This window comes from Manacus candei, unplaced genomic scaffold, assembly GCF_025592945.1.
Source record: "Manacus candei isolate 608988 ecotype Guabito, Panama unplaced genomic scaffold, ASM2559294v1 h1tg000614l, whole genome shotgun sequence".
Taxonomy (NCBI): Eukaryota; Metazoa; Chordata; class Aves; order Passeriformes; family Pipridae; genus Manacus; species Manacus candei.
Window position 1 is genome coordinate 1 of NW_026138662.1, and position 26,390 is coordinate 26,390.

At 65.4% G+C, this 26,390-nt stretch overlaps 2 protein-coding genes across 2 annotated transcripts; both read left to right on the top strand.

The window, feature by feature from the left end:
- Positions 1-2,105: 2,105 nt before the first annotated feature.
- Positions 2,106-14,831, top strand: WRAP53 (WD repeat containing antisense to TP53; the record flags this gene model as incomplete). Its single annotated transcript, XM_051776743.1, has 14 exons — positions 2,106-2,212; positions 3,094-3,338; positions 3,466-3,724; positions 3,841-3,930; positions 4,937-5,035; positions 6,092-6,200; positions 7,363-7,451; positions 8,715-8,805; positions 9,785-9,917; positions 10,515-10,723; positions 11,072-11,175; positions 12,726-12,870; positions 13,628-13,987; positions 14,271-14,831. Coding segments are annotated over 13 exons (2,016 nt in total), but the record flags the coding sequence as incomplete, so codon positions are not given.
- A 1,884-nt stretch (positions 14,832-16,715) lies between these two features.
- Positions 16,716-23,710, top strand: EFNB3 (ephrin B3). The gene is given in 6 exon segments (XM_051776742.1): positions 16,716-16,813; positions 20,547-20,815; positions 22,429-22,521; positions 22,605-22,643; positions 22,731-22,942; positions 22,944-23,710. Coding segments are annotated over 6 exon segments (771 nt in total). The 3' UTR covers positions 23,004-23,710.
- The last annotated feature ends 2,680 nt before the right edge of the window (positions 23,711-26,390 follow it).

Consider the following 26,390-nt stretch of genomic DNA (forward strand, 5'->3'; position numbering starts at 1 on the left):
GGTCACCACACCTGGGCAACTGGGACCCCACAGGTACCACCCCAACCCCCCCAGCCCCCCAGTGGCCACCCCAGAGGGACCCCCAAGGGCCACCCACGCAAGGCCCCCTGTGGCCACCCAGGCCCCCCCAGTGGCCCCCCCTGGGTCACTCACGGCCCCACAGCGGAGGTGACGCTGCCCCCCCCTCTGCAGAACAGCCGGATCCCGTTGAGTCCCGTGTCGTCCCCCCAAAATCCCTGGGAATCCTGGACCTGGAGACCCCCCCAAAACTCTGTCACACCCCTCGTGTCCCCCTCGTGTCCCCCCGACCCCCCCATCACTGCCCCGTGGGTGTCCCCCCAAATCCCCTCCCCTGTGTCCCCCCCAAGCCCCCCCCGTCCCCCCTCTTGTCCCCTGTCCCCCCTGTCCCCCTCCCCTGTGTCCCCCTGCTTCCCTGCCCCCCCCGTGTGTCCCCCTCATCACCCCCCCATCACCCCCTCTCTGTGCCCCCCAAACCTCCCGTGCCCCCCCAGTGCCCCCCAGTGCCCCCCAAACCTCCCATGCCCCCCCAGTGCCCCCCAGTGCCCCCCCCAACCTCCGTGCCCCCCCAGTGCCCCCCAGTGCCCCCTCCCAAACCTCCCCGTGCCCCCCCAGTGCCCCCCCAAACCTCCCGTGCCCCCCCAGTGCCCCCCAGTGCCCCCTCCCAAACCTCCCGTGCCCCCCCAGTGCCCCCCAGTGCCCCCTCCCAAACCTCCCGTGCCCCCCCAGTGCCCCCCCAAACCTCCCGTGCCCCCCCAGTGCCCCCCAGTGCCCCCCCAAACCTCCCGTGCCCCCCAGTGCCCCCCCAAACTCCCCCTTCAGCTGGAGGCCCCCGGGGCAGAATTCGGGGTCCTCCCAGACCCCCCCTTTATTTTCCCCCCCTTTATTCCCCCCCCCCGAATCCCCCCGTGTCCCCTCAAATCCCCCCCAAATCCCCCCGGTGTCCCCTCTAACCCCCCGTTTGTCCCCCCCAAACCCCCCCCGCTCCTCCCCCCCCCAACCCTTGATCTGGAAGCCGGGGCAGAGCCCAAAGTCCCCCCAGTCCCCCCCGTGTCCCCCCCCCTCCAAAATCCCCGCCCTGTGCCCTCAAAGCCCCTCCCGTGTCCCCCCCAACCCCCCGTTTGTCCCCCCCAAAGCCCCCCCGGACCCCCCCGGACCTCGATCTGGAAGCCGGTGGCAAATGAGTCCCCGGGGCAGAGCTCGAAGCCCCCCCAGTGCCCCCCGTGCCCCCCCCCAAAATCCCCCCGTGTGCCCTCAAAGCCCCTCCCGTGTCGCCCCTCTCCCAGTCCCTCCCAGTGCCCCCCAGGCCCCTCCCAGTCCCCTCCCAGTGCTCCCCAGTGCCCCCCCCGGACCTTGATCTGGAAGCCGGTGGTGAAGGAGCCCCCGGGGCAGAGCTCGAAGCCCCCCCAGGTCCCCCAGTACCCCCCGTGTCCCCCCTAACCCCCGTTTGTTCCCTAATCCTCTCCCAGTCCCTCCCAGTGCCCCCCAGTCCCCCCAGTGCCCCCCCCCCGGACCTTGATCTGGAAGCCGGTGGCGAAGGAGCCCCCGGGGCAGAGCTCGAAGCCCCCCCAGTTCCCCCCGTGTCCCCCCCCAAATCACCCCCGTGTCCCCCCAACCCCCCCTTTGTCCCCTAATCCTCTCCCAGTCCCTCCCAGTCCCTCCCAGTCCCCTCCCAGTGCTCCCAGTGCCCCCCCCCCCGACCTTGATCTGGAAGCCGGTGGCGAAGGAGCGCCCGGGGCAGAGCTCGAAGCCCCCCCAGTGCCCCCCGTGTCCCCCCTCAAATCACCCCCGTGTCCCCCCTAACCCCCCGTTTGTCCCCTAATCCTCTCCCAGTCCCTCCCAGTCCCTCCCAGTCCCCTCCCAGTGCTCCCAGTGCCCCCCCCCCCGACCTTGATCTGGAAGCCGGTGGCGAAGGAGCCCCCGGGGCAGAGCTCGAAGCCCCCCCAGTCCCCCCAGTCCCCCCCTGTCCCCCCTAACCCCCCGTTTGTTCCCTAATCCTCTCCCAGTCCCTCCCAGTGCCCCCCAGGCCCCTCCCAGTGCCCTCCCAGTGCTCCCAGTGCCCCCCCCCCCGGACCTTGATCTGGAAGCCGGTGGCGAAGGAGCCCCCGGGGCAGAGCTCGAAGCCCCCCCAGGTCCCCCAGTACCCCCCGTTCCGCACCGTGAGCACGAAGTACTCCCACCTCGGGCCCAGGGGGTACCCCACGGCCGCGGGGACCACCAGGGCCACCCCCAGGGCCACCACCGGGGCCACCAGGGCCACCCAGGGGCGCGGGGAGGGGGGCCATGGCTGAGACAAGCCCCCCCCCGAGTGTCACCGGGGGCTTTTATAAACCCCCCCCCTTGGGGACAACGACCCCGCGGGCACCTCGGGGGGGCACTGGGAGGCACTGGGAGGGACTGGGAGGGACTGGGAGGGACTGGGAGGGGAATGTGGGGCACTGGGAGGGACTGGAGGGGAGTGGGAGGGGAATGAGGAGCACTGGGAGGGACTGGGAGGGGATTTGGGGGAACTGGAAGGGGATTTGGGGGCACTGGGAAGGACTGGGAGTGGATTTGGGGGCACTGGGAGGGACTGGGAGGGGATTTGGGGGGGGGAATGGGAGGGGACTGGGGAGCACTGGGAGCGACTGGGAGGGAACTGGAGGCCATTGGGAGGGGTTGAGAGGGGATTTGGGGGAACTGGGAAGGCACTGGAGGGGACTGGGGAGCACTGGGAGGGAACTGGGAGGCACCAGGAGGGACTGGGATGGAACTGGAGGCACTGGGAGTGACTGGGAGGGGATTTGGGGGAACTGGGAGGGGACTGGGAGGCACTGGTAGTGACTGAGAGGGGATTTGGGGGAACTGGGAGGCACTGGGAGGGACCGGGAGGGAACTGGGAGGCACTGGGAGTGACTGGGAGGGGATTTGGGGGAACTGGGAGGCACTGGGAGGGAACTGGGAAGGGATTTGGGGGAACTGGGAGGCACTGGGAGGGAACTGGAGGCACTGGGAGGGACTGGGGGGCACTGGGAGGGAACTGGGAGGCACTGGGAGGGAACTGGGGAGGGGATTGGGGGGCACTGGGAGGGAACTGGGAGGCACTGGGAGGGAACTGGGAGGTGACACGTGTGATGTCCCCGCGGAGGGAACGACCCCGGGGACATCGCGGGGGTGTCCCCGTGTCACCCCCCCGGTGACGTCACAACCAGCCCCGGGGGGGGTCCCATCGGCTGCTCCTCCCCCTTTCCCGGGGACCCCCTTTCGGGGTGTCCCGGGGACCCCCCAAAACCCCTCAGGCCACATTTTGGGATCCCCCAGGCCCCCCCAAACCCCTTCGGGTCACATTTTGGGATCCCCCAGGCCCCCCCAAACCCCTTCGGGTCACATTTGGGGTCCCCCCCAGGCCCCCCCAAACCCCTTCGGGTCACATTTGGGGGTCCCCCAGCCCCCCCCTAAACCCCTCAGGCCACATTTTGGGGTCCCCCAGCCCCCCCCAAACCCCTTCGGGTCACATTTGGGGCTCCCAAATTTCGGGTCTCCCCCCCAACCCCTATTTGGCGGGAAACGCCGCGACCCCGCCCACACTCAGGGGGGCGGAGCCACCCGTGGCCACGCCCCTCCACCCCTCGCCCCGCCCCATCTACTCCCAATACGGTCACGGAGGGGGCGTGGCCACGGGGGTGGGCGTGGCCTGGCGGTGTCATGGCGGCGCCCACGGTGGAAGGTGCGGGGGGGGGGGGAATGGGGGAATGGGGGGGATTTTGGGGGGGTTTGGGACCCCCGGAGGGGGGGATGGGGGGGTGTGGGCGGGGCTCTGACCTCGCCCCTCCTCCCCCGCAGCCCCCCAGAGGGTCCAGGACCCCCCCGGGACCCCCCGGGACCCCCCCGGACCCCCCAGGAGGCCCCCGCGGAGGAGCCCGAGGCGGTCGAGTGAGTTTTGGGGGGGGATTTGGGGGGTTTCGGACACTCTGGGGGGGGTTGAGGGGGTTTGGGGGGTCCTGGACACACTGGGGGGGAGTTGAGGGGGTTTGGGGGGTCCCGGACACCCTGAGGGGGTTTGGGGGGTCCCGGACACTCTGAGGGAGTCTGGGGGGGGTCTCGGACACCGTGAGGGGGTTTGAGGGGGTTTGGGGGGTCCCGGACACCCTGAGGGGGTTTGGGGGGTCTCGGACACTCTGAGGGAGTCTGGGGGGGGTCTCGGACACCGTGAGGGGGAGTTGAGGGGATTTGGGGGGTCCCGGACACTCTGGGGGGGGATGTGGGGGGTACCGGACACCCTGAGGGGATTTGGGGGGTCCCGATACCCTGGGGGGGGGAGTTTAAGGGGGTTTGGGGGGGTCCTGGGCACACTGGGGGGGGGGAGTTGAGGGGGTTTGGGGGGTCCCGGACACCCTGAGGGGATTTGGGGGGTCTTGGACACTCTGGGAGGGGGGTTGGGGGGGCTCGGACACTCTGAGGGGGTTTGGGGGGTCTCGGACACTCTGAGGGAGTTTGGGGGGTCCCGGACACCCTGAGGGGGGAGTTTAAGGGGGTTTGGGGGGTCCTGGGCACCCTGGGGGGGGGATTTGGGGGGTCTCGGACACCCTGGGGGGGGTTGAGGGGATTTGGGGGGTCTTGGACACCCTGGGTGAGGTTTAAGGGGGTTTGGGGGGGTCCTGGGCACACTGGGGGGGGGGTGTGAGGGAGCTTGGGGGGTCCTGGACACACTGGGGGGGGGGTTGAGGGGATTTGGGGGGTCCCAGACACCCTGGGGGGGGGAAAGTTGGGAGGGTTTGGGGAGTCCTGGATATTCTGGGGGGGGGGGGAAATTTGGGGGTCCCGAACACCCTGAGGGAAGGGGGGGCAATTTGAGGGTTTGGGGGGGGTCCTGACACCCTTGGGGGGCAGTTTGAGGGTTTGGGGGGGTCCCTAACACCCCTCTCCCCCCCCCCCCCAGGTTCCCCCCCTACGAGCTGGGCCGCCCCCCCCGCCAGGTCTGGGGGGCTCGGGAGGAGTTCGGGCGTCGCCCCCAAAACTTCCTGCGAGGCTGCAAATGGTGAGAGACCCCCCAGACCCCCCCAAATACCCCTCCAGACCCCCCCCAAATACCCCCAACCCCCCTCAGACCCCCCAAATACCCCTCCAGACCCCCTCAAATACCCCCAAATACCTCCAACTCCCCTCCAGACCCCCCCAAATACCCCCAAATACCCCTCCAGACCCCCCCCAAATACCCCTCCAGACCCCCCAAATACCCCTAAATACCCCTAAATACCCCTCCAGACCCCCCCAAATACATCCAACTCTCCTCCAGACCCCCCCAAATACCCTCAACACTCCCCCAGAACCCCCCAAATATCCCCAAACCCTCCCCCAGACCCCCCCAAATACCCCTAAACCCTCCCCCAGACCCCCTCAAATACCCCTCCAGACCCCCCAAATACCCCAACCCCCCTCCAGATACCCCCAGATACCCCAGACCCTCCCCCAGACCCCCCAAATACCCCCAAACACTTTCCAGACCCCCCCAAATACCCTCAAACCCTCTCCAGACCCCCCCAAATACTCCCAAACCTTCCCCCAGACCCCCCCAAATACCCCCAACGCTCCCCCAGAACCCCCCAAATACCCCAACACCTACCAGACCTCCCCAGATACCCCCAGACTCCTCTCAATCCCCCCCCAGGGCCCCTGGGAGGGGGGATTTGGGGGGGAGACTGGGGGGATTTGGGGGTCCCTTTGGGGGGTTTGGGGGGTCCCAGACACCCTGGGGGGGAATGGGGGTGTTTAGGGGTTGTTTGGGGGAATTTAGGGGTCCTTTGGGGGGGTTTGGGGGTGTTTAGGGGTCCCTTTAGGGGGGGGGTTGGGGGTATTTAGGGGTCCCTTTAGGGGGGTTTGGGGGTCCCAGACCCCCTGGGGGGGTTTGGGGGAGTTTAGGGGTCCTTTGGGGGGTGTTTAGGGGTGTTCAGGGGTCCCTTTGGGGGTTTTTGGGGGTTCTGGAGCCACTGGGGGTTGGGAATTGGGGGTCCCCACACCTGGGGGTTGGGAAATGGGGGTCCCCCCACCCGGGGGGGGTGGGAATTGGGGGTCTCACCCCTGTGCCCCCCCCCAGGGCCCCCGATGGCTCCTGTGTCCTGACCTGCAGCGACGACAACACCCTGAGGGTCTTCGACCTCCCCTTCCCCCCGGGACCCCCCCCGGGGGTGCCCCTGCCCGACCTGGTGGGGGGCTGGGGGGGTCACTCGGGGGGGCCTGGGGGGGTTGGGGTGGGATGGGGGGGTCCTGGGGGGTCCTGGGGGGGTCTGGGGGGTCCCTCGGGGGGGCCTGGGGGGTGTTTGGGGGGGATGGGGGGGGATGGGGGGGGCTCTGGGGGGTCCTGGGGGAGCTGGGGGGGTCACCCGGGGGGTCCTGGGGGGTCTGGGGGGTCCCTCGGGGGGGCCTGGGGGCATTAGGGGGGGCTGGGGGGGGTCACTCTAGGGGTCCTGGGGGGGTTGGGGTGGGATGGGGGGGGCTCTGGGGGGGGGTTGGGGTGGGATAGGGGGGTCTCTGGGGGTGTTTGGGGGGTCTGGGGGGGTCACTCGGGGGGTCCTGGGGGGGTTGGGGTGGGATGGGGGGGGTCTCTGGAGGGGTCCTGGGGGTGTTTTTTGGGTGGCTGGTGGGGGCGGCTCTGAGGGTCTCTGGGGGTCACTGGGGGGGTCTCTGGGGGTCACCCTGGAGGTCTCTGGGGGTCTCTGTGGTCATTCTGGGGGTCACTGGGGTCACCCTGGAGGTCTCTGGGGGTCTCTGGGGTCACTCTGAGGGTCCTGGGGGGTCACTGGGGTCACCCTGGGGGTCAGTGTGGTCACTCTAGAGGTCACTGAGGTCACTCAGGGGGTCTCTGTGGTCACTCTATGGTCACTCTGGGGTCACTCTGGGGTCACTGGGGATCTCTGTGGTCACTCAGGGGGTCTCTGGGGTCACTCTGGGGTCACTCTGGGGGTCATTGTGGTCACTCTGGGGTCACTCTGTGGTCACTCTGGGGTCACTCTGTGGTCACTCTGGGGGTCAGTGTGGTCACTGGGGTCACTCTGTGGTCACTCTGGGGGTCAGTGTGGTCACTCTGGGGTCACTCTGGGGGTCTCTGTGGTCACTCTGGGGTCACTCTGGGGTCACTCTGGGGGTCAGTGTGGTCACTCTGGGGGTCAGTGTGGTCACTCTGGGGTCACTCTGGGGTCACTCTGTGGTCACTCTGGGGTCACTCTGGGGTCACTCTGTGGTCACTCTGGGGTCACTCTGGGGTCACTCTGGGGTCACTCTGGGGGTCAGTGTGGTCACTCTGGGGTCACTCTGTGGTCACTCTGTGGTCACTCTGGGGTCACTCTGGGGGTCTCGGGGGGGTGGCAGGTCCCGGCCCTGCGGGTGCCCGAGGGTGACACCATCTACGACTTCAGCTGGTACCCCCTGATGGACTCCACACACCCCCCCAGCTGCCTGTGAGCACTGGGAGGCACTGGGGGGGACTGGGGGGGACTGGGAGGGGACTGGAGGGCACTGGGAGGGACTGGGAGGGGACTGGGAGGGACTGGGAGGGACTGGGGGGCACTGGGAGGGACTGGGAGGGGACTGGGGGGCACTGGGAGGGACTGGGAGGGGACTAGGAGGGGACTGGGGGTCACTGGGAGGGACTGGGGGGCACTGGGAGGGACTGGGAGAGGACTGGGGGGCACTGGGAGGGAATGGGGGGGATTGGGGGGACCTGGGAGCACTGGAAGGCACTGGGAGAGGATTGGGAGGGGACTGGGAGCACTGGGAGGGACTGGGAGGGGACTGGGGGGCACTGGGAGGGAACTGGGGGGCACTGGGAGGGATTGGGAGAGACTGGGAAGGGACTGGGGGATACTGAGAGGGGACTGGGAGGGGACTGGGAGGGACTGGGAAGGGACTGGGGGATACTGGGAGGGGACTGGGGGGCACTGGGAGGGACTGGGAGGGGACTGGGGGGCACTGGGAAGGGACTGGGGGATACTGGGAGGGGACTGGGGGCTTTGGGAGGCACTGGGAGGGGACTGGGGGGCACTGGGAGGGACTGGGAGGGAACTGGGGGGCATTGGGAGGGACTGGGAAGGGACTGGGGGATACTGGGAAAGGACTAGGGGATACTGGGAAGGAACTGGGGGGCACTGGGAGGGGACTGGGGGGCACAGTGAAGGGACTGAGGGATACTGGGAGGGTCACTGGTTGTTACTGGGATGAACTGGGAGGGCCAGGGGCCTTAGAGGAGGATCCTGGGAAGGGCTGGCGGTTCTGGGGGGTCACTGGTTGTTACTGGGAGGGACTGGGGGGTAAAGGGCGGGTTACTGGTTGTTACTGGGAGGCACTGGGGGGGTATACTGGGAGCAGGGGGGATTCCTGGGAGGTCACTGATCTGTACTGGTCTGTACTGGTTTGTACTGGTCTGTACTGGTCCTTACTGGTCCATATTGGTTTGTACTGGTCTGTACTGGTCCGTACTGGTCTGTACTGGTCAGGCTGGTCTGTACTGGTCAGGCTGGTCTGTACTGGTCTGTACTGGTCCGTACTGGTCTGTACTGGTCTGTACTGGTCTGTACTGGTCCGTACTGGTCTGTACTGGTCCGTACTGGTCCGTACTGGTCCGTACTGGTCCATACTGGTCCGTACTGGTCCATACTGGTCCGTACTGGTCCGTACTGGTTTGTACTGGTCCGTACTGGTCCATACTGGTCTGTACTGGTCAGGCTGGTCTCCAGCAGCCGGGACAACCCCGTTCACCTCTGGGACGCCTTCGATGGGACCCTGCGGGGGTCCTTCCGTGCCCACAACCACCTGGTGAGGGGGGGGCACCAAGGGGTGGGGGGGCAACTGGGGGGGGGACCAGGGGGTGGGGGGGAACTGAGGCGGCAGGAACTGAGGGTGGGGGGGCACCTAGGGGGGGCACAAGGGGAGGCATCTGGGGGGAGGAACTGGGGGTGGGGGGCACCTGGGGGGGCACCCGGGGGTGGGGGGCAACTGGGGGGGCACCAGGGGGGCACCAAGGGGTGGGGGGGCAACGGGGGGGGGCACCCAGGGGGGCACCAAGGGATGGGGGGCAACTTGGGGGGTACCAGGGGGGCACCAAGGGGTGGGGAGGACCTGGGGGGTGGGGGGCACCTGGGGGGGGCACCCACGGGTGGGGGGCAACTGGGGGGGCACCAGGGGGGCACCAAGGGGTGGGGGGGAACTGAAGGGGGAGGAACTGGGGGTGGGGGGTACCAGGTGCCCCCAAGGGGGTGGGTTTTGGGGTCCTCCCGAGGTTGCCAGGGGGTTATTTTGGGGTCTCTGACTGAGGGGGGGTGTGTGACCCCCCCCAGGACAAGCCAGTGGCCCCCCACTCTCTGACCTTCACCCCCAACTGCTCCTGGGGGGGCTTTGGGTTGGGGGGGGACACTCAGGGGGTGCAGTAAGGGGGGGTTCAGGGGGCACCCAGTGCTTGGGGGTCTCCCAGGTGCCCCCAAGGGGTGCTTGGGGTCTCCCAGGGGTGTTTTTTGGGGTCCCCCGAAGTTCCCGGGGGGTTATTTTGGGTTCCCCCCCCCCCAGGACGAGCCGGTGGCCCCCCACTCTCTGACCTTCACCCCCGACGGCTCCCAACTCTTGGGGGGCTTCGGGTGTGGGGGGACACTCAGGGGGTGCAGTAAGGGGGGGGTTCAGGGGGCATCCAGTGCTTGGGGTCTCCCAGGTGCCTCCAAGGGGTGCTTGGGGTCTCCCAGGGGCGTTTTTGGGGTCCCCCCGAGGTTCCCAGGGGGTTATTTTGGGTGTGTCCCCCCCCCAGGACGAGCCGGTGGCCCCCCACTCCCTGACCTTCACCCCCGACGGGTCCCGGCTCGTGGGGGGCTTCGCCGGCGCCGTCCGGGTGTTCCCCACGGAGCGGCCGGGCCGGAGCGGCCACGAGAGACCCCTGAGCCGTGAGGGGGCGGGGCTTAGGGGGGCGGGGCGCCGGGGGGGGAGGAGCCTAAAGGGGAGGGGTCTGAGGGGTCCGAGGGTGGGGGGTACGAGGGTAAAGGGGAGGGCGGGGATTAGGGAGGGAGGGGCTTAGAGGGGTGGGGCGTAAAGGGGAGTGGTCTGAGGGGTGGGGTGTGAAGGGGAGGGGTCTGAGGGGGTGGGGCATAAAGGGGAGGGGTCTGAGGGGGCGGGGTGTAAAGGGGAGGGGTCTGAGGGAGTAGGGCATAAAGGGGAGGGGTCTGAGGGGTCCGAGGGTGGGGGGTACAAACGGGAGGGCAAAGGGGGCAGGGATTAGAGAGGGAGGGGCTTAGAGGGGCAGGGCATAAAGGGGAGGGGTCTGAGGGGGCGGGATGTAAAGGGGAGGGGTCTAAGGGGGTGGGGCACAAAGGGGAGGGGTCTGAGGGGGTTTAAAGGGGTGGGGTCCAGCAGAAGCCCCGCCCAGCAGAGCTCCTGTGAAGGGGGTGGGGCTTGAGGAAGGGGGTGTGTCCTTTGCCAAGGGGGTGTGGTCATGCCCAAAGGGGCGTGGCCTGACTCCCCCGTCTCTGCTCCCCCCCCCCCAGAGGGTGGGCGGGGCCAGCGGGGCCTGATTGGCTGCCTGGCCGTGAGCCCCGACCAATCGCTGCTGGCCTGCGGGTCCTATGGGCGGAGCCTGGGGCTGTACCCGCTGGAAGGGGGCGGGGCCGTGGCGTTCTGGCCCCGCCTCCCGGCCGCGCCCACCCACCTGCTCTTCAGCCAATGTGGGACCTGGATCTATGCGGGGGGGAGAAAGGTGGGTGGGGCCTCGGGGGTGGGCGGGGCCTGAGGCGGTGGGCGGGGCCAGGAGGTGGGTGCGAATCTGTGGGTGGGTTTGGGGGTGTGGCCAAGAGGTGGGCGGGGCCAAAGGGTGGGCAGGGGTTGGTTGGGAGGTGGTTAATGAATTGTGGGCGGGGCTTGGGAGGTGTCTGGTGGTTTGTGGGCGGGGCTTGTGGTCGGGCGTGTCCCTGTGTGGTGGGTGGGGCTTAAGGGTGTGTGGGCGGGGCCTGTGCCCTGAGGGGCACGTCCCAGTGGCGGTTAATGGTTGGTGGGCGTGGCCCGTGTGCCCTGATGGGCGTGGCCCTTTGTGGCCCCGCCCCCCCAGGCGCGTCACATCCTGTGCTGGGACCTGCGGGCTCCTGAGCGCCCCCTGCTGGCCCTGGAGCGGCTGGTGGCCACCAACCAGCGCGTGACCTTTGACCTCGACCCGTGAGTGACAACCCCCTTCCCCCCCCCCCCCCCAAAAATTGGGGAGAGTTTTGGGGATTCTTGGACACCTGGGACACCTTTTAGGGTGGTTTTTGGGGGATCTTGGACACCTGGGCCACTTTTTGGGGGAGTTTAGGGGGTGTTGGACACCTGGGACACTTTTTGGGGGGAGTTTAGGGGGTCTTGGACACCTGGGACACCTTTTTGGGGTGGTTTTTGGGGGGGTCTTGGACACCTGGGACACATTTGAGGGAGAGTTTGAGGGGTCTGGGACATCTTTTGGGGTGGTTTTGGGGCTTCTTGGACACCCGAGTCACCTTTTGGGGGGAGTTTAGGGGGGTCTGGGACACCTGGGTCATCTTTTGGGGTGGTTTTTGGGGGGTCTTGGACACCTGAGACATCTTTTGGGGGGTCTTGGACATGTGGGACACCTTTTGGGGGGAGTTTGGGGTGTTCTGGGACACCTGAGTCACCTTTTGGGGTGGTTTTTGGTGGTCTTGGACACCTGGGACACATTTGAGGGAGAGTTTGGGGGGTCTGGGACATCTTTTGGGGTGGTTTTGGGGCTTCTTGGACACCCGAGTCACCTTTTGGGGGGAGTTTGGGGGGTCTTGGACACCTGGGACACCTTTTGGAGTGGTTTTTGGGTGGTCTTGGACACCTGGGACACCTTTTGGAGTGGTTTTTGGGTGGTCTTGGACACCTGGGACACCTTTTGGGGGGAGTTTGGGGGGTCTTGGACACCTGGGACACCTTTTGGGGTGGTTTTTGGGGCTTCTTGGACACCTGGGTCACCTTTTAGGGTGGTTTTTGGGATGTCTTGGACACCTGGGACACCTTTTGGGAGGAGTTTGGGGGGTCTGGGACACGTGGATCACTTTTTGGGGTGGTTTTGGGGCTTCTTGGACACCTGGGACACATTTTGGGAGGAGTTTGGGGGGTCTTGGACACCTGGGTCACCATTTGGGGGGAGTTTGGACACCTGGGACACCTTTTGGGGTGGTTTTGTGGGGTTTTGAACAGCTGGGTCTCTTTTTGAGGAGAGTTTTGGGGCTTCTTGGACACCTGGGACACCTTTTGGGGTGGTTTTTGGGTGGTCTTGGACACCTGGGTCACCTTTTGGGGGAATTTGGGGCTTCTTGGACACCTGGGACACCTTTTGGGGTGGTTTTTGGGTGGTCTTGGACACCTGGGTCACCTTTTGGGGGAATTTGGGGCTTCTTGGACACCTGGGACACCTTTTGGGGGGAGTTTGGGGGATCTTGGACACCTGGATCACCTTTTAGTGTGGTTTTTGGGGGGTCTTGGACACCTGGGGCACCTTTTGGGGGGTCTTGGACACCTGGATCCCTTTTTAGGGTGGTTTTTGGGGGATCTGGGACACCTGGGTCACCATTTGGGGGGTCTTGGACACCTGGGACACCTTTTAGGGTGGTTTTTGGGGGTCTTGGACACCTGGATCACCATTTGGGGGGGAATTTGGGGCTTCTTGGACACCTGGGTCCCCTTTTGGGGGGTCCAAGTGCTCCCCTGCCCCCCGTCCCCCCCAGGTCGGGGCGGTTCATGGTGAGCGGTGACACCGATGGTTTTGTCACCGTGTGGGACACCCTGACCCCCCCCGGGCCCGGGGACCCCCCCGTGCTGCCCCCCCCGGCTGCGCTTCCGCGCCCTCCACGACTGCGTCAACGGCACCAGGTAACACCCGGGACCCCCCCGAAAATCTGGGACCCCCCACCCCAAAAAATAATCTGGGACCCCCCCAAACACCCGGGACACCCCCCCCAAAAATCTGAGACCCCCCAAACACCCGGGACCCCCCCCAAAAATCTGGGACCCGCCCCCGACCCCCAGACATCTGTGAACACCCTCAAACACCCGGGACACCCCCCAAAAATTTGGGACCCCCTCAAAAAATCTGGGACCCCCCAAACACCCGGGACCCCCCCCCCAAAAATCTGGGACACCCCAAACACCCGGGACCCCCCCCCAAAAATCTGGGACCTCCCAAACACCCGGGACCCCCCCGAAAAAATCTGGGACCCCCCCCCCACCCCCAGACATCTGTGAACCCTCTCAAACACCCGGGACACCCCCCAAAAAATCTGGGACCCCCCCCCACCTCTAGACATCTCGGGACACCCCCCCAAAAAATCTGGGACCCCCCGAAAAAAAAATCTGGGACCCCCCCAAAAAATCTGGGAGTCTCCAAAAACATCTGGGACACCCCCCCTAAACACCTGAGACCCCTTCCCTGAACACCTGGGACCCCACCCCAAAAATCTGGGACCCCCCCCGACCCCCAGACATCTGTGAACACCCTCAAATACCCGGGACCCCCCCCCCAAAATCTGGGAATTCCCCCCCCCCCAAACATTTGGGACCCCTCCAAACATTTGGGACCCCCCCAAACATTTGGGACCCCCCCCAACCCTTATGTGTCCCCCCCCCCCAGCCTCCACCCCGGGCTCCCCCTCTTGGCCACGGCCTCGGGGCAGCGGCTCTTCCCGGCGCCCTGGGACGGGGACGGGGACAGCGACACCGACACCGACACCGAGGACGGGCCACCCCCGGGGGGGGGACAATCGGCTGCAGCTCTGGTGGTGGGGACCCGACCCCCCCCGGGGACAGCGGCTGGGACACCCCCGGGGACACCCCCGGGGACAGCGGGAGCTCTGGGTGTCACCCCCGTGGGGACAGCGGGTGTCACCTCACCGGGGGACAGCGGCTGGGACACCCCCGGGGACACGGTGACCATGGAGACCGACTGTCACCCCCTTGGGGACACTGATTGTCACCCCCCTGGGGACACCGAGTGTCACCTCCCCGAGGACAGTGAGTGTCACCTCACCGGGGACACGGTGACCGTGGAGACCGACTGTCACCCCCCCTGGGGACACCGAGTGTCACACACCCTGGGGACACCGAGACCTCTGATTGTCACCCCCCCTGGGGACACCGAGTGTCACCTCCCCGAGGACAGCGAGTGTCACCTCACTGGGGACACGGTGACCGTGGAGACCGACTGTCACCCCCCCTGGGGACACTGAGTGTCACCTCTCTGGGGACACTGGCTGTGACACCCCCAGGGACACTGGGACCTCTGATTGTCACCCCTGTGGGGACACTGAGTGTCACCTCTCTGGGGACAACGGCTGGGACATCCTTGGGGACACCGGGACCTCTGATTGTCACCCCTTTGAGGACACCCAGTGTCACTCCTTTGGGGACACCGAGTGTCACACGCCCTGGGGACACCGGGACCTCTGATTGTCACCCCCGTGGGGACACCGAGTGTCACCTCCCTGGGGACACCGGCTGTGACACCCCTGGGGACACCAAGACCTCTGAGTGTCACCCCTCTGGGGACACCGAGTGTCACCTCTCTGGGGACACCGGCTGTGACACCCCCGGGGACAGCAGGACCTTTGATTGTCACCCCTTTGGGGACAGTGAGTGTCACCTCACCAGGGGCACCAGCTGGGACATCCCTTGGGACAGCAGGACCTCTGATTGTCACCCCTTTGGGGACACCGAGTGTCACACACCCCGGGGACACCGGGACCTCAGATTGTCACCCCTGTGGGGACACCCTCACCCCCCCAATGACAGCGAGTGTCACCTCTCTGGGGACAGCGGCTGGGACCCCCCTGAGGACACTGGGATTGTCACCCCCCCTGGGGACACGGTGACCACGGAGACCGACTGTCACCCCCCTGGGGGTGTCACCTCACTGGGGACAACGGCTGTGACACCCCTGAGGACAGCGGGAAGGTGGGCACCGACTGTCACCCCCCCCGGGGACAGCGATTGTCACCCCCCCTGATGGCAACAAGGGTCACCTTTGTGGGGGACGGGGACACCGGGACTGTGTGATGACTGTCACCCCCCCTGGGGACATCGTGTGACACCCCAGGGACCCCAGTTGGGACACCCCTGACCCCCCCCCCCCCAGGGACACCAATTGGGACACCCCTGACCCCCCCCAGGGACACTGACTGTCACCCCCCTGGGGACACTGATGGGGACACCCCAGGGACACCAATTGGGACACCCCACACCCCCCCCCCCCCAGGGACACTTGACTGTCACCTCCTTGGGGACACCCCCGGGGACCCCGATTGTCACCCCTTGGGGACACCAGGACTGACCCCTTGGGGGGGTCGCAGCTCCCCCCTCCTGGGGACCCCCGACTGTCACCCCGTGACACCCTGGGGACCCCAGGACTGACCCCTTGGGGGTCACAGCTTCCCCCTCCCCCCCGGGGACCCTGATTGTCACCCCTTGGGGACACCAGGACTGACCCCTTGGGGGGTCTCAGCTTTCACCCCCCCCCCCGGGGACCCCGATTGTCACCCCCAGGGTCTGGTTGTACTAAAGACGTCGTGACTGTCACCGTCTGTCACCCGCGTGGGCCGTCACGGGTGGGGGTCCCCAACCCCCCCAAAACCCTCCTTACACCCCCCAATTCCCTCCTTACACCCCCCAAAACCCTCCCAACCCCCCAAAATCTCCCCCACCCTCTCAGCGGTCCCCACCCCTTCTGTTTGGGCGTTGCCCCTTTAAGAGGCTCCCCCCCCGGAGGGGGCGGGGCGGAGGGGGCGGGGCTGTTTCTGAGCGGCTTCACCCGTTACCATGGCAACGGCAGGGCTGTGACGTCACCAGGAGGGCCTTAAATGGGGCCCCGCGGCTGGCGGCGGTGGCCACGCCCCCGCCGTGTGGCCACGCCCACCCCGCGGGTAGGTCTGTGGGCGGGACCAGTCCTTCCCCTGGACACGCCCCCTTTTAAAGGGTCACGCCCCCTTTCCAGTGCATCCCTTCAGTCAAGCCCCGCCCCCTTTGACAGTGCCCTCAAGCTCAAACCCCGCCCATTCCCCTCCCAAGCCACGCCCTTTACAAACTGAGCCACGCCCCTCCTTGATGTAAGCCACGCCCCCTCTGACCACGCCCCGGTTACCTCAAACCGCACCCCCATGACCACACCCCTTCATTTACCCCCCCAACCCCTCCCCCCCACGCCCCTCCCACTCCTGCACCCCCATACCCAAACCATGCCCTTTTCAGTGACCACACCCCTCATTTACCCCCCAAACCACGCCCCTTTTGATACCCACGCCCCTCATTAACTTCCCCGAGCCACACCCATTTAACCCCCAAACCACGCCCTCTTCTGTAACCACGCCCCTCATTTACCCCAGTCCACGCCCCTTCCCTTGGCCACACCCCCTTCATTTACACCCCGAAGCCACACCCCTTTCACCCCGCACCACCTTTACCCAAACCCCGCCCCTTTTTTGACAAACGACGCCCCTCATTAACTCCCCCAAGCCACGCCCCCACCGCTGGCCCCGCCCCTCTCCCGGAGGCCCCGCCCCCCCCGCCGCCGCGGTCGCAGCCGGGGCGGCCCCGGAGGGACGCGGGTTCGAGTCCGGGCTGGGTTTTTTTGGGGGGGGTGGGTGGGACCGGGGGGGCTCGGCCGGGGGTCCGGGCGGTCGCTGGCGCTTCCCGGCGCGCGGGGGGTCGCCCCCCCAGCTCGGGGGGCGATGTGGGGCCGGGCGGCCGCGCTGCTCGTGGCCGTGCTGGGCGCGGGGGCCGCGGGGCTGAGCCTGGAGCCGGTGGTCTGGCACACCGGGAACCGGCGGTGAGCGGCGGGGGGGGGCGGCTGGGGGTCGGGGGGGGGCTGAGGGGGGTGGGGGGAACCCCCTCGAGGTGGATCGGGGGGGCTGGGGGGATTGGGGGGATTGAGGGAGTCTGGGGGGTCTTGGGGGACTGGGGGAGATGAGGGATCGGGGGGTCTGGGGGTGTTAGGGGGTTTTCGGGGTTGGGGGGGGCACAGGGGGGTTGGGGAAACCCCCTCGAGGTGAATCGGGGGGGCTGGGGGGGCTGAGGGGATTGGGGGGAGTCTGGGGGGTCTTGAGGGACTGGGGGAGATGAGGGATTGGGGGGGTCTGGGGGTGTTCAGAGGGGTTGGGGGGCACCGGGGGGTCTGGGGGGAACCCCCTCGAGGTGGATCGGGGGGGCTGGGGGGATTGGGGGGAGTCTGGGGGGTCTTGGGGGACTGGGGGAGATGAGGGATCGGGGGGGTCTGTGGGTGTTGGGGGGGGCTGAGGGGCTGAGGAGTTCGGGGGGTTTGGAGGGGAACCCCCTCGAGATGAATTGGGGGGGCTGAGGGGATTGGGGGGAGTCTGGGGGGTGTTGGGGGACTGGGGGAGATGAGGGATCGGGGGGGTCTGGGGGGTTTTGGGGGGCTGAGAGGATTGGGGAGAGTCTGGGGGGTCTTGGAGGACTGGGGGAGATGAGGGATCGGGGATGTCTGGGGGTGTTGGGGGGGGCTGAGGGGTTCGGGGGGCACTGGGGGGGCTGGGGGGAAACCCCCTCGAGGTGAATCGGGGGGGGCTGGGGGGATTGGGGGGAGTCTGGGGGGTCTTGGGGGGCTGGGGGACATGTGGGACCGGGGGGGTTTGAGGGGCTGGGGGGCATCGGGGGGTTTGGAGGGGAACCCCCTCGAGATTAATTGGGGGGTCTGAGGGGTTTGGGGGGAGTCTGGGGGGTCTTGGGGGGCTGGGGGAGGTGAGGGATCGGGGAGTCTGGGGGGGCTGAGGGGGGTTTGGGGGGTCCGGGGGAGGCTGAGAGGATTGGGGGGGGTCTTGAGAGTCTGGGGGGTCTTAGGGGGGATTGAGGGGGGCTGAGGGGGTTTGGGGGGGCTCTTGAGGGACTGGGGGGGGGCTGGAGGGGTCGGGTTGGGGCTGAGGGAAACTGGGGGGTCTTGAGGGGGTGGGGGGATCTGGGGGGGCTGAAGGGTGTTTGTGCAATGGGGGGTTGAGAGGATTGGGGGGGTCTGGGGGGTCCTGAAGGACTGGGGGGGGGGGGTCAGGGGGGGAGTTGAGAGGATTGGGGGGGTCTGGGGGGTCTTGAGGGACTGGGGGGGGCTGAAGATGTTGGGGGGGACTGGGAGGATTTGGGGGTCGAGGGAATCTGGACGGATTGGGGGGTCCTGGGGGTAGACAGGGGGGGGCTTGAGGTGTGGGTGACACTGAGGGTGACAACGAGGGAGGTGACACTGTGTGGGTGACACTGAGGGTGACAACAAAGGGGGTGACACTGTGTGGGTGACACTGGGGGTGACGAGGGGGGGACACACCAGGTGTGACACTGAGGGTGACAACAAGGGGGGGGGGACAGGGTGATGCTGGGGGACATGTACCATGTGGGGGGGGGGTGACACAGGTGGGGTGACACTGTGAGAGGTGACACGACGGCCCTGTGTGTGACACCGTGAGCGTGGGGGTGACACCCCGGGCGACACCGTGACTGTGTGTGTGACACCATGACCGTGTGACACTGTGACGCCGTGACTGTGTGTGACGCTGTGTGTGTGACATCGTGTCTGTGACACTGTGACTGTGTGTGTGACACTGTGAGTGACACCGTGACACCGTGACTGTGTGTGACACCGTGACTGTGTGTGACACTGTGTGTGTGACACCATAAGTGTGACACGGTGAGTGACATAGTGAGTGACACTGTGTGTTTGTGACACTGTCTGTGACACTGTGACACCGTGACTGTGTGTGACAACATAAGTGACACCGTGAGTGACACTGTGTGTGTGTGTGACACTGTGACACCGTGACTGTGACACCATGAGTGACACCGTGACTGTGTGTGTGACACCGTGACTGTGACACCATGAGTGACACTGTGAGTGACACTGTGTGTGTGTGACACCATGAGTGACACTGTGAGTGACACTGTGTGTGTGTGTGTGACACCGTGACTGTGACACCATGAGTGACACTGTGAGTGACACTGTGTGTGTGTGACACCGTGAGTGACACTGTGTGTGTGTGTGACACTGTGAGTGACACTGTGTGTGTGTGTGACACTGTGACACCGTGACTGTGTGTGTGACACCGTGACTGTGACACCATGAGTGACACTGTGAGTGACACTGTGACTGTGACACCATGAGTGACACTGTGAGTGACACTGTGTGTGTGTGACACCGTGAGTGACACTGTGAGTGACACTGTGTGTGTGTGTGACACTGTGACGCCGTGACTGTGTGTGTGACACCGTGAGTGACACTGTAAGTGACACAGTGACTGTGACACCATGTGACACTGTGTGACACAGTGGCTGTGTGACACCGTGTGACACTGTGACTGTGTGTGTGACACTGTGACACTGTGACTCTGTGACACCATGAGTGACACCGTGAGTGACACCGTGAGTGACACTGTGTGTGTGTGTGACACCGTCACAGGTGTGTCACCATCCCAGTGCGGGTGACATGGTGAGTGTGACACCGTGACAGGTGTCACACATCCGGGGGGGGTGACATCATCACGGTGGGGGTGACACAGTGGGGGTGACACAGTGGGGGTGACACGGTGGGGGTGACACGGTGGGGGTGACAACTCATGTGGTGGCACGGTGACAGGTGCGACTGTCATGGGGGGTGACACGGGGTGACAACACCTGTGGTGGCACAGTGACGGGTGCGACTGTCACGGGGGGGTGACACCGGTGACCCCGTGGGGGGGGGACACGGTGACAGGCCCAAGGACACGGTGACACCCCCATCGGGTGCCCCCGGCCCTGGTTTCTCCCCCCCCCCGGGGTGGGGGGGGGGGGGGGAGGGGATGGGCAGCGTTTGCCGTCGCCATGGCAACGGCGCTGCCGCCGCCGCCCCTCCCCCACCCGCCTGGTGGGGGGTCCGGGAGGGGGGAGGGGCGTCTGCAGGGGGGCCCCGGGGCCGGGGGGCGCCCGGCGGGGGTGTCCCCGTGTCCCCGCCCCTGGCACTGGCACGGCGGGACCCCCCCGTGGGGTCACCCGGTGTCACCCCCGCCAGTGTCACCCCCACCCCCCGACCCCCTTGTGCCCCCCCCGGGTTCCTGGTGGACGGGGGGTACATCCTACCCCCTCAGTGCCCCCCTAAACATCCCCCCCTGTCCCCCCCTCATGTCCCTGGAGACAGGTGGTACATTCTGCCCCCTCAGTGCCCCCCAAATGTCCCCCCCCAGGTTCCTGGTGGACGGGGGGTACATTCTGCCCCCTCAGTGCCCCCCTAAACGCCCCCCCCCGTGTGTCCCCCCCCAGGTTCCTGGCGGATGGGGGGTACATCCTACCCCCTCAGTGCCCCCCCAAATGTCACCCCCCCATGTTTCTGACAGACGGGGGGTACATCCTACCCCCTCAGTGCCCCCCCAAATGTCACCCCCCCATGTTTCTGACAGACGGGGGGTACATTCTGTCCCCTCAGTGCCCCCCTAAACATCCCCCCCGTGTCCCCCCCCAGGTTCCTGGCGGACGGGGGGTACATCCTACCCCCTCAGTGCCCCCCTAAACGCCCCCCCCGTGTCCCCCCCCAGGTTCCTGGCGGACGGGGGGTACGTGCTGTACCCGCAGATCGGGGACCGGCTGGACCTGGTGTGCCCGGGGGGGGCGGGGTACGAGTACTACAAGCTGTACCTGGTGGGGGGGGCGCAGGCCCGGCGGTGCCAGGTGCCCCCCGCGCCCACCCTGCTGCTCACCTGCGACCGCCCCCAGCGCGACGTGCGCTTCACCATCAAGTTCCAGGAGTTCAGCCCCAACCTCTGGGGCCACGAGTTCCGCCGCCTGCACGACTATTACATCATCAGTGAGCGCCCCCGTGACGTCAGCGGGGGGGGCGGGGCCGCGGGAGGGGGTTGGGGGAGGGCGGGGGGGGGGGGGGGAGGAAGGAGGGAAGGGGGAGGTTGGGAGGGGTGTTGGCGTCGTGGTCGGGGTGATGTCATCGAGGTGTGGTGACCTTGGAGGTGGTGATGTCATCGGGGGAGTGGTGATGTCATTGGAAGGGGTGGTGATGTCATTGGGCGAGTGGTGATGTCATCGGGGGAGTGGTGATGTCATCGGGAGAGTGGTGATGTCATCGGGGGAGTGGTGATGTCATCGGGGGAGTGGTGATGTCATCAGGGAGTGGTGATGTCATCGGGAAGTGGTGATGTCATCAGGGAAGTGGTGATGTCATCAGGGAGTGGTGATGTCATCAGGGAAGTGGTGATGTCATCAGGGAGTGGTGATGTCATCGGGGGAGTGGTGATGTCATCGGGGGAGTGGTGATGTCACTGGGAGTGGTGATGTCATCAGGGAGTGGTGATGTCATCAGGGAGTGGTGATGTCATCGGGAAGTGGTGATGTCATCAGGGAAGTGGTGATGTCATGAGGGGGAGTGGTGATGTCATCAGGGGAGCGGTGATGTCATCGGGGGAGTGGTGATGTCATCAGGGGAGCGGCGATGTCATCAGGGAAGTGGTGATGTCATCAGGGGTGGTGATGTCATCGGGGAGTGGTGATGTCATCAGGGGTGGTGATGTCATCGGGGGTGGTGATGTCATCAGGGGAGTGGTGATGTCATCGGAAGGGGTGGTGATGTCATCAGGGGTGGTGATGTCATCAGGGGTGGTGATGTCATTGGGGGAGTGGTGATGTCATTGGGGGAGTGGTGATGTCATCGGGGGTGGTGATGTCATTGGGGGAGTGGTGATGTCATCGGAAGGGGCGGTGATGTCATCAGGGGTGGTGATGTCATCGGGGGTGGTGATGTCATTGGGGGAGTGGTGATGTCATCGGAAGGGGTGGTGATGTCATTGGGGGAGTGGTGATGTCATCAGAAGGGGCGGTGATGTCATTGGGGGAGTGGTGATGTCATTGGGGAGGGCCATTTTGGGGAGTGTTTGGAGGGGTGTTGGGAACGTGGTTGGGGCAGCAGGGAGGGCCCTGTGATGTCATGGAGGCAATGACGTCATCAGGGGAGTGATGACGTCATGGGGGTGGTGACATCAGAGGTTCAGAGGAGGTTGTTGGGGTGACAGAAATAGGAGGGTGTTGGGACGTCAAGGAGGTCCCTGTGACGTCATCAGGGCGTCTCATGGGACGTCATCAGGGCGATGACGTCATCAGAAGCAGCGGTGATGTCATCGGGGGTTGGCGACGTCATCGGGGAGGTGCCGGAGGGCAGTGACATCATCGGGGGTGACGTCACGGGGAGGTGACATCATCACGGTCCCTGTGACGTCATCGACCCCTCACGTGACGGACGAGGGCTGTGACATCACCGGGGGCAGTCGATGACGTCACTGGGGGGGTGTGACATCACAGGGTATGCCGATGACATCACCGGGGGGTGTGGTCAGGGCGTGATGTCACATGGGGGGGCGTGGAGGGCGATGATGTCATCGCTGACGTCATAACCCCCCCTTCCCCCCCCCGCAGCGACGTCGGACGGGACCCCCGAGGGGCTGGAGAACCGCCAGGGCGGGGCCTGTTTGACCCGGGCCATGAGGGTCACCCTGCGCGTGGGGCAGCGTGAGTGCCCCTCCCCCACCCCGACCCCGCCCCCATACTGACCCCGCCCCCACCCTCCTCACCCCTCCCCCACCCCCCAACAGGCCCCGGGGCGGAGCCTCTTCCGGACCCGGATGGGACAGGTAAGGGGGGGGGAGGGGGGGAGGGGCGGGGCGGGGCCTCCCCCAGACCTGAGACCCCCCCCCTCTGACCCCTCCCCCCCTCCCCAGGCTCAGCCAATCAGACGAGCCCGCCGGGGCCGGGCCCTCCCCCCGCGCGGGGGGGGGCGGTGTTGGGGGGGCGCGGGGGAGGGGCGGCGCTGCTGGCGCTGGTGGGGGCGGGGGGGGCCCTGTGGTGGCGGCGGCGACGCCCCCGGAGACCCCCCAAGACCCCCCGGGGGGGAGGGGCCCGGCCCCGCCCCCACGGCCCCGGCCCCGCCCACCCCCCTGCGGGACCTGCCCCTCCCCCCCGCCGCCCCTCCCCCCGCCTACTACAAGGTATGAGAAAGGGGGGGGGGGAGGGGCGGGACCCCCAAAACGGGGGAGACCACCCAAAAAAATGGGGGGACACGCCCACCCCCCCCGAGGCTCCGCCCCCGCGGGGCGAACAGGAATGGGGGGACCCCAAAAATGGGTGAATTTGCCCCAAAATGCTGCCTGGGCCCCCTCCCCCTCCCCCTCCCCTCCCAGGAGCCCCCCAGGCGGGAAGGGGGGGACCCCGGATGCCGGTGGGCGTGACCTCACTCAGGGGGTGGGGCTTAATGGGACTTGGCTCGCCGAGGGGTGTGGCCTAACGCAGGGGGGAGGAGCCTATTCCAGGTGAGATGCTCCCTGGGGGCGTGGCCTGACACTGGGGGGGCGTGGCTGCCCCAACCAGGTGTGTCTTGGCCTGGTGGGCGTGGCATTCCTGTGTGGGCGTGGTTTCCCCTGGGGGAGGCGGAGCTTCCAAAGCTTTGAGGCGTCACTCCCGGGCTGTGGGCGGGGCTTGGGGCCCCTCCCCTGCCCTCCCATTGGCCGTGAGAAAGCCCCACCCACACAGCAGAGGGCGGGGCCTCATCAAGCCACGCCCACCACGACAGAGGGGGCGTGGCTTCTCTCAGCAAGATGGCCGCCACCACCTGGATGGACAGGAAGTGACATCACGTCGACGGAGGGGCGGGGCTTCTTGTGCGTGGGCGGGGCCTGAGCGCTGATTAGACAGTTCTTGTGCATTTGGCTCCGCCCCTTCCTGTCAATCAGCCGAGTGGGCGGGGCTTGGGGAGGGGGGAGGGCGCCCCCTGGCGGCCGCGGAGGGTGATGGGGGGAGTGTTGCCATGGAGACACGTGGGGTCGTTGCCATGGAGACGGGAACGGGGGAGGCGCCTCCCGTTGGGGGGAGGGGAGGGGTCGGAGGGGAGGGGTCACACGGGGTCACGCGTGTCACGACACGACGCGGTGCGTGGGGCAGCCCCGTCGTGGCACAGGGGCACACCTGGCACACCTGGGACACCGTCACACATCACACCTGGCACACCTGGGACACCTGGCACACCTGGCACACCTGGCACACCTGGGACACCTGGCACACCTGGCACACCTGGCACACCTGGGACACCGTCACACATCACACCTGGCACACCTGGCACACCTGGCACACCTGGGACACCGTCACACATCACACCTGGCACACCGTCACACATCACACCTGGCACACCTGGCACCCCTGGCACACCTGGGACACGTGTGACACTCGTCACCTGTCCCACCTGTCACACCATCACACATCACACCTGGCACACCTGGCACACGTCACACCTGTCACACCTGTCACACCTCACACCTGTCACACCTCACACCTGTCGTGTGTGACACTCATCACCTGTCCCACCTGTTACACTTGTCGCACTGTCACACGTCACACCTGGCACACCTGTCACCCATCACACCTGTCACCCATCACACCTGTCACCCATCACACCTGGCACACGTGTGACGCTCATCACCTGTCCCACCTGTCACATGGTCACACATGACACCTGTCACACCCATCACACCTGGCACCCATCACACCTGGCACACCTCACACCTGGCACACGTGTGACACTCATCACCTGTCACACCTGTCACACATCACACCTGTCACACCTGTCACACCTCTCACACCTGGCCCCCCTGGCACCCCTGTCACCCCTGTCACCCCTGTCACCCCTGTCACACCTGTCACCCCTGGCACACCTGTCACACCTGTCACCCCTGTCACACCTGTCACCCCTGTCACACCTGTCACCCCTGGCACACCTGTCACCCCTGGCACACCTGTCACACCTGTCACCCCTGGCACACGTGTGACACTCATCACCTGTCACACCTGGCCCACTGTCACACATGACACCCATCACACCTGTCACACGTCACACCTGTCACATGTGTGACACTCATCACCTGTCCCACCTGTCCCACCTGTCCCACCTGTCACCCCTGTCACACGTGTCACGTGTGACACTCCTCACCTGTCCCACCTGTCCCACCTGTCCCACTGTCACACATGACACCTGTCCCCCCCGTCCCACGTCACCCCTGTCGCCCCCGTCACACGTGTCCCCCACCTGCCACCCCCCCCGTGTCCCCCTCATTTCACACCCTCAAATCCTCCTTTTTCAGCCCAAAGCCACATTTCCCCTTCCCAGACCCCCCCTCCCCCTTTTTGGGTCCAAATCCTTCAACTTTGGGGGCCAAAACCCGATTTTTAAGGATCCAACCCCCCCCCAATTTAAACCCACATTTTTAGGCTCCCAACCCTTTATTTTAGGAGAAAAAACCTCTCATTTTTAGGGTAAAGTGTCTTTTTTGCAAAGCTCTAAATCTCATTTACAGACCCCAAACCCTCGTTTTTGCGGCCTAAAAATTAAGAAAAAAAGGCAAATTAAAACGTTGAAAAACGTTTTGAAACGTTAAAACCTCTTTTTGGGGTGTAAATCCCCAATTTCGGGATTCAAAGCCTCTCTTTAAAGTTCCAAAGTTTCATTTTTTAGGGCCAAAAGCCTCCTCTAAGTCTCAATTCCTCATTTATGGGATCCAAAGCCCCACTTTGGGGTCCAAACCCTCATTTTTAGGCCCATTCCCCCTTTTTTTGGGGGTAGAAACCCCCCAGTTTTAATGTCCAATCCCCAATTTTAGGGTCAAACCAACATTTTATGGCCAAAAGCCTCTTTTTGCAGTTGAAAACCTCTCTTTTAAGCCCAAAGTCTTATTTTTAGGGCCCAATCTCCCTTTTCAGGGTAAGAAGACACATTTTTAGGTCAACCACACCATTTTTAGGACAAACCTTCTCATTTTTAGGGCCAAAAATCTTCTTTTTAGACTCCAAAATCCTCATTTAAAGCTCCATTCCCCCTTTTTTGGAGGGCAGAAAACCCCGTTTTTAGGGTCAACCCCTGTTTTTAGGACCAACCATCTCCCTTTTTGCAACCCAAATGCTCTTTTTAAGGGCAAAATTCTTATTTAGAAGCCCAAAACCTCCTCATTTCGGGACCCAAAGCCTCACTTTTAGGGCTGAAATCTTATTTTTACGGTCCAAACCCTGACATATAAACCAAAAAGTCTTGCAGTTATGGCCACGCCGCTCATTTTAAAGGCCTAAACCCTTCATTTTTAGGGCCCAAATCCTCTTTTATGGGGCCCAAACCCTCATTTTTAGTGCCCAAACCCTCATTTTTAGTGCCCGAACCCTCGTTTTTTGGGCTAAAAATCCTCTTTTTAGGGCCCCAAAGCTCCTTTTTAGAACCCAAAACTCCTTTTCCCATCCCCAAACTCTCATTTTTTGGGGGCCCAACCCTCCCGTCTTTAACCCCTCCCACCTTTTTTGGGTCCAAATCCCCCCTTTTTAAGGCCCCAACTCTTTTCCCCCCCCCC